This window comes from Drosophila persimilis, unplaced genomic scaffold (assembly GCF_003286085.1).
Source record: "Drosophila persimilis strain 14011-0111.01,24,50 unplaced genomic scaffold, DperRS2 tig00000124-arrow-pilon, whole genome shotgun sequence".
In the NCBI taxonomy this organism is placed as follows: Eukaryota; Metazoa; Arthropoda; class Insecta; order Diptera; family Drosophilidae; genus Drosophila; species Drosophila persimilis.
In genome coordinates this window covers 14,249,045-14,256,711 of record NW_020825294.1, presented here as the reverse complement: position 1 = coordinate 14,256,711, position 7,667 = coordinate 14,249,045, and the positions used below count along the sequence as shown (strand labels likewise).

At 41.8% G+C, this 7,667-nt stretch overlaps 1 protein-coding gene across 2 annotated transcripts in view; it reads left to right on the top strand.

The window, feature by feature from the left end:
• The first annotated feature begins 244 nt into the window (after window positions 1-244).
• Window positions 245-7,667, top strand: part of LOC113565372 (NPC intracellular cholesterol transporter 1) — a 236,790-nt gene continuing 229,367 nt past the window's right edge. Inside the window, exon 1 of one of the 2 annotated variants that reach the window (XM_026987126.1) lies at window positions 245-313. In XM_026987126.1, the coding sequence (XP_026842927.1) occupies window positions 260-313 (54 nt within the window). In that variant the 5' untranslated portion in view covers window positions 245-259. Of the gene's footprint in view, window positions 314-879; window positions 910-7,667 lie in introns of those variants that run through there. The other variant, XM_026987127.1, reaches the window with a different exon arrangement.

The window sequence follows — 7,667 nt, the reverse complement described above, 5'->3', positions numbered from 1 at the left end:
ACAGATATTCGATCAGTTTGTCAAGTAAAATACAATGAATAGTGCTTGCTTGTAAATAATACTTTTCACTGTACATCGGTGAATTTCGCTTTAAAAAAGAGGGGTCAGTGAAAATAGATTCGAATTGTGTTTACAAAAATTAAAACATTTTTCCATATGCACACAGTTACATATGAATGTGCATAGCTTTCTATAAAAAATCTACACTCCTTTGTAGTGCATTGTCTAAATAAACAGCACCCTGTCTTAATTTTTATATATGCATGTTTGTATCAACATAACAAAAGAAATATTCTTCCTATCAGTTATTTTGGTATGTAAACCTTTTATTTACATTAAGCAGTCGTTCAGATTTGTGAGGTTTTCCAAAACAAAAATCCATGATGCATTGACGTACATACATATGTGCATATATGTGTACATACATACATATGTACATATTTAGTAAATTTTACGTCTTATTAAGATTTAAATGGTAAAAATATTGAATCGCTTGTTGAGTGCTCCATTATCCAAGTCACTTTTCCTGGCTTTAGCTGGAGAAACTATCTTAAAGTATTGAATGTTGTCAGAATTAATAGCCATGGCTCATAGCCCAGGCTCCACCCCAGTTACCTGACTTAGGTTCCGCGAAGCATGTTCGGGGAATTTTGTAAAAAAAAAAAACGGAAGAGCAAAATTATATCGAAAGAATCGTTAAAAATGGCACTGGTTTTTAGTGGGACACAATTAGTGAATGGGACACCTTTGTGAAAAGTATTCACCGAAGGCTTTTAGACATCATCAAGGCCAATGTATTGATGACCAAACTTTAATGATACGGGTGTACGAATCAATATATTTGTCTTAATGTATACTCACAGCGTCTTTACAGTAATTAAATGCATTGAATGCGCATAGATGTTTAATGTAAGTTTTGAAACCCTTGCTAGTTTGGTTTTATACCCAAATCTTAAAAAGAGTATGTACTACCCCTATAGTATATTAGCTTTGAGGTGAAAGTGGAAGTGTGTAACACACAGAACGTAGCGTTTCCGACCCCATAAAGTACATATATTCTTGATCAACATCAATAGCCAAGTCGATATAGCCATTTCTGTCTGACCGTCCAAGCTTTGTATCCGAGCAAACAAACTTTGTATGCAGACTACTGTGATATCACAATGTTACAAGTGTATATACAAAATTTCGCCCGAAAGCGAAAATCTGGGTCATCCACAGATCTTAGGGCTCGCGCACACTGTAGCTGAAAGCGGAGCTGATAGCTGATTTATAAGCTCTGAAAAAACAAACACACTGCACCGGTGCAAGTGCGCACATTGCAGACTGAGCTGAGCTGAAAGCTGAAAAAGCTCGCTGAAATCAGCTCAGCTTAGTTTGATCGATCAAGCATGTTTGTTTTTTCAGCAAGCTGATTGCTGATTTTGTTCATTGTATTGGTTCATAAGTGATCGAAAATGGGCTGCAAAAAATTTTTAAGCGAAATTACGGTTAACCCAGCGCTGGGGAATAAGCGGGACTATTAAAAATATTTGAACAATAGTTTTATTTCTATAATTTCTGGAAGGCGATAAATTGGGCAAAAAAGTTTTATTATTTACCATTACCAATGTAATGTAAAAATGTAATAATAATTCGTAAAATAAAAGTAATACGAATACAAACTCAACGGAAATGTGGTTAAAATACACGTAATTAAAAAAAAAAAAACGAAGAAAACTTCCGTCTGGCTACTGTACGTGCTGTGAAGTAATAATTCATTAACAATATAATAATAATAATTATTATGATATCTATTGATGCCACTTAAGGAGATAGACAAAGGGAGGCAGTGGTTTTCAGCTTTCAGCAATCAGATCAGCCGACAATGTACGCACCTGCAAGCTGATTCTGCCTGAGAAAAGCTCTCAGATCAGCTGAGCTTTCAGCTTTGATTTCAGCTCCGCTTTCAGCTACAGTGTGCGCGAGCCCTTAGAGAGTATTAAATCTTTTGAAGCTCCCACCTCTTTTAGATCTCACTGTTATGTTACAAGTTTACAAACCGCACAATCATAGAAAATTACCATATCGATTAGATTGCCGAATCTGGATCAGATCGGATCATTATTATCTGCAAGTGCCAACCGTCACTCAGCCGTGCGCCGCCGAAGAACTGACTCCGACCACTCCAAGTGTGCAGCAGTTGATCTCGTTTGCCACTCCAAGGGCAACGACAGCTGATGGCGATGCAGATTCGGTAGCCGAATTCATCGCCTCGGAGAATGGGCAGCCAAGTACGTCTGCAGCGTCCCTGTTGTCCGCAAGTTCGCTAGTTGTCCCATCTATCCCGATCCCACCAGTAAATAGACGTTCCGGACCTCCGGATATTGCCACCACAGGTACTAGGCCTGTGGTGACTAAACCACTGGTGGGAGTCCCACCAAAACGACAAGTTTTTGTTTCACGGCTGGCTCCTGACCTCACATCTAATGATGTAATTGCTTTTATTGAAAGCAAATTAAAAGCCGTGGGTTTAAAGGTGGAGAAATTTAACTTCTCTTATGCCAGGGAGATAGCCTCGTTTAAGATAAGCATCTCCCCAACTATATTTTAACACCATTTGCTCCGCCAAATTTTGGCCACCTATTCTGAGGAAAGCTACCCATACGGTTTACTGGGGTCGAACGGCATTTTCAGTCCCTTGTTAAATGAATGTTCTTTACTTCATGATCTTCGACTAGTTAAGCCGGTGTTTTTACCGGGTCCAGACGGGGTTCCAGCTTGTGTACTCAGGTACTGCGCCGAGGCTATGTGTGGATCCTTGCTTAAACTATTCACCCTGCCCATCGATTCTTCTTGCTTCCCCCTGATCTGGAAGGAATCGTTTATTATTCCTCTCCATAAAAAGGTAGCAAGTCTGATGCAAAAATCTATAAAGCTATAGCAAAGTTATCCGCTATTCCTAAAATGTTTGAGAAAGTCTTAACTTCGCACTTGCAACACCTTTGCAAGTCACTTATATCTCCAACTCATCATGGATTTATAAGTCAGCGATCAACCACCACGAATTTGTTAGAGTTTACCTTTTTCATTATTAAAGGCTTTCAAGGTAACTTACAGACGGATGTTATTTACACCGACTTTAGTAAAGCATTCGACTCTGTAAACCATTCCATTTTAGCGCATAAACTTGACCTTTTAGGGTTTCCGCACAACATCCTGAGATGGATTTCTAGCTATCTTTGTTCCAGGTCTCAAAGAGTCCTCTTCAAAAACTCCCTCTCTTTACCACTAAACGTTTCTTCGGGGGTACCACGGGGCAGCCATCTAGGCCCCTTACTCTGCACACTCCCTATTAATGACCTGCCTTCGGTATTAACATACTCTCGAGTACATATGTATGCGGATGATGTTAAGCTCTGTGTCCAGTATAAGGACATTTCATTTCATTCTCGCTTGCAATCCGATCTCAATAACTTTCAGTCATGGTGTTGTGCAAACTTGTTACGGTGTTAAGGTGCCTTGAAATGCAAAGTTATGACATTTCACCGTTCTAGCCCCTTGTTGGCTCCCTTTTCCCCATTTGGTGGTTATCTTGAGAGAATTACCCTGGTGGATGATCTTGGTGTTATGTTAGACTCCAAGTTCAAGTTTTCCGAACACATTTCTACCATGGTAAATAAGGCCATGGGCGTGCTTGGGTGTATAAAGAGGTGGTCAAAGGAATTGGACGACCCCTATATAACAAAGACTCTCTACACCTTGCTTGTTCGTCCCATCTTAGAATACGGCTCCTGTGTATGGTGCCGTCAGTACAAAGTACACCAGGACCGTATAGAATCAGTACAGAAAAACTTTTTACTCTTTGCTCTGTGGGGCCTTAACTGGGATGAAGGTGTGATACTCCCATCTTACTCTAGTAGACTGCTATTAGTAAACCTCCCATCCTTGGTTAACCGTAGAAAAATGCTTGGTGTGATTTTTATGCACAACTTGATCAGGGGTGACATAGACAGCCCTGATCTGTTGAGCCGCATAAACTTCACGATTCCTATTAGACTTACTAGAAATTTGTTACCGTTCTTCCTTCCACTTTGTAGATCGAATTATTCCTTGCATGAACCGTCTAGGGTCTTATGCTCGGATTATAATTCCCTCTACCATATTATATCCACCACTAATTATCTTCCTCTTATTAAATCATTAATCCTTACACACCTTTCTAGTAATTAGTAATTGTAGTGGTATTTTTATATTTATTTTGAATGCATGACTAGTTCTCATAGAAACTTTAGTGCTAATCTTCCTCGAATATTAGTCTAACAGCCATCTTCCCTGCATGCTCGCGTAACAGCCTTCTGCTGGTGTCACACGGGCCACTTGACGGTGCAGTAATTGCATCGCCTCTTGAAAGATGCAGTCATTGCGTGTTAACGTCCACGAATTATTATAACCAAAAGGAGCAAATCAATATGCAGCGCCCGACACGTGCTGACTGATTTTCTGTGTCTGTCGCACACACTCCTTTAGGAGAGCCATATTGCCTAAGTATCGGGTATAAATGTATTAATTTCGGGCGTAGCAGCAATTCACAACTTTCCCCTTCGTTTTATTCTGCAGTGTCATTTTTAACGAAGGCAACTTAACTCAACATCGTCATTTAGGCTTGAATCCAACGGAGTAGAAATGGATTCCATCGGAAATGTCAACCAAAGTCAAAAAATTAAGTCAATATAAAAAAAGTTCCGAGGTATCGATATTAATTTTTATTGATTTAAACTCAGCTAATTTAACCATTTGGAATATACTTTCATTAACTGAAAACCTGTTTAAATAAGCAAAAGATCACTTCTTAGGTATTTCGATAGCTATTTTTTCCTTTACTATTTTCTACTAATACCTTTACTATTACTAAGAAATTGGATTATTAATACAAGTTTTTGCTCAAAGTCGCTTAAAAGCCAACTAAGTTGTTTATTAAGAAAATATGAAGTTATTTATGGGAGAATGTGAGGTGATGCAGTAAAACAAACACTTGGAAAGATCATACATTCGCGACCGTTACTTAATTCAATTATTAAAACACCAATAGAGATAATTTATTGTGTAAATCCTCGATTAAACACATACATTAATACTCTTTAAAATAAATTAACTGCTTTAGAATATTCTGTTCTGCTTCGCAGATTTGACCAGATTAAGCCAAATTCTACGTCTATTTCGCGTACGTTTGCGACATGGTTATTGAAATTTTAGAATAGTTTTTCTAAATATGAAATACCGAAAACTTTGGGTGGCTGCAAATTAATGTATTTTATGACGAAAAAATAATGGTGCGTGCGTTCGTTTTCAATAGACTTTGTCGACTCCCTATATTCAAACAATTTCTTTTAAGTCTATCGTACCTACGGTGGCAAAGCGGGGCGAATTCGCCAAGAGCGAGAGAGCGAGCTTTTATTGCGCTCCCGCTTTTCCCTAGCCTAACTTACACTAGACTTCATCAAATTCGATCCTAACCTTATTCGAATACAAATTATAAGCCAAATGGCGCTACACCGCCACCGTTAAAGGCCTGGAAGTCTTCAAGCCAGTGGCAGAAGCACCAACTTGTGGATTGGCCTCCTTAACGTGGCTCCGCTGCTTGTCCTTAGGTCGACCACTCTGACCCTTCCGTCCTGCCCTGCGGTTGTTCCGACCACTCTTCCGAGCAGCCACTGTTGAGGGGGCAGGTTGTCCTCGGCGACGATTACGAGGTCGCCTTTCTTGATGTTGGGTTCCTCCTGGTGCCACTTGCATCTTATTTGCAAGCCCAGCACATACTCCCGGGACCATCGCTGCCAGAACATTTGCCTGGCTGACGAGACAAGCCGCCATCGTTTTAAGCAGCTCAGACCCTCATGGTCCGGGGTCCTGGGTGCTGGGGGTGCGATGAGGGGCCCGCCTGTCAGCAGGTGCCCGGGAGTCAGCGCGTCTCCGTCGCTTAGGTCTGGGCTTAGGGGTCCTATCGGGCGCGAGTTGAGTACCGCCTCGATCCCGACCAGCACGGTCTCCAGCTCCTCTGCGATGAGGAGAGCGCTTCCGATTGCCCGTAGGAGTAGGCCCCAGACTTCACACCGGACTCCCAAAGTCCGCCCATGTGCGGTGCTCAAGGCGGTATGAAGGCAAACTCGCACCCGCTTCTTGACGCGAATTCGCGTATCGCGTCCGCTTCGGCCTCTATCTTCCTCCGCAGTTCGCTGAAGTGGCGACTTGCTCCGACGAAATTTGTCGCGTTGTCGCAGTTCACGCGTTGCGGACATCCTCGACGACCGACGAACCTTTGGAATGCCAACAAGAAGGAATTAGTCGTAAAATCGGAGACAATTTCTAAATGAACCGCCTTGGACGCAAAACAGACAAATAACGCTATGTAGGACTAATAAGGGGACCTTCCACGAATTTTCAGAGTCGTATAGACTGGGCCACAAAAATCAACGCCACATACTGAAAATGGGCGGAGAGCACGGAGCCGGTCTGCGGGTAAGTTGCCCATCATTTGGGTGTGGAGTAGTGGCTTTCATTTAAAGCAACGAATACACGACCTAACTGTCGCCCTGTAGACCGCCTGAGCATTCACTATCCAAATGCGCTGTATAAGGATACTCACGAGTGCTAATGGGCCGGCATGAAAATTCGTTTGATGCAGATAGCGAACGTATGTCTGCACAAACTGCGAGCGTTTTGTCAATAAAAAGGCAAACTTGGCATTATATGACATAGGAGCGTTAACTAGTCGCAACCAACTCGCAACAACGAAAAAGAGCACCAAGTCCCAGCCTCTTCATGGATGAAGGGATTCAAACGCTGAAGACTGGGGCCTAACTTGGTGCCTTTACGAACCCTTTCAATATCTTCTTGAGACTCATTTTTCTGCGTTATTTCGACTAGTTTTAGAAACGCCTTGTCGTATTCTACGGATGACGGAATTTTCTCAAAGTTGAGACTTTTGTCTTTGCATTTTCGGATAAAGCGGAACACGAAAACGAACACTCTTAGCAGTTTGATGTGTGATGAGCATACCTCGATTAAATCCACTAAATAATTTGGCTTGGCCAAATCCGACCGATTTCTTCCGACTTTCCATCTGTAGCTCTTCTTCGGAAAGCTCGAAGTGTGGATTTCTGGGCCAGCTTTCTTCTTCAAGTAACTTCTGAATCTGACCAGTATATTATTATTTTTTCAATTGGAACCTTGAGTAGCGATTTGATTCGGTGACAAGAAGGTATGCAAGAAGGTGAGCGGCACATAACTCAAGCCTTGGGAGCGTTTTCGTCTTGAGCGGCGCTACTTTCGACTTTGCAGTCAACAAGGAGACTTCGAAACCTTCTGCAGTCTTTCTACGGATATGGTCGCAGGCTCCATAAGCTCTCATGGATGCGTCGGCAAAGGGATGTACTTGAATCGGTGACATGGGATCAGTATGAAAAATTCGAGGTATGGTAATCTTCTCCAACAAACCCAAGGATTCTTTTAATAAGTTCCATGCTGTTTCCAAGTTCATTGGAATTGACTCATCCCAATCTAGCTTGTTAAGCCAAAGCTCCTACAGTAGGATCTTTCCCTTAATTACTAAACGACTTAACAAGCTAAGGGGGTCAAACAGCTTTGATGTCACCGATAATATGTTCCGTTTTGTCGCTCGGAGACCC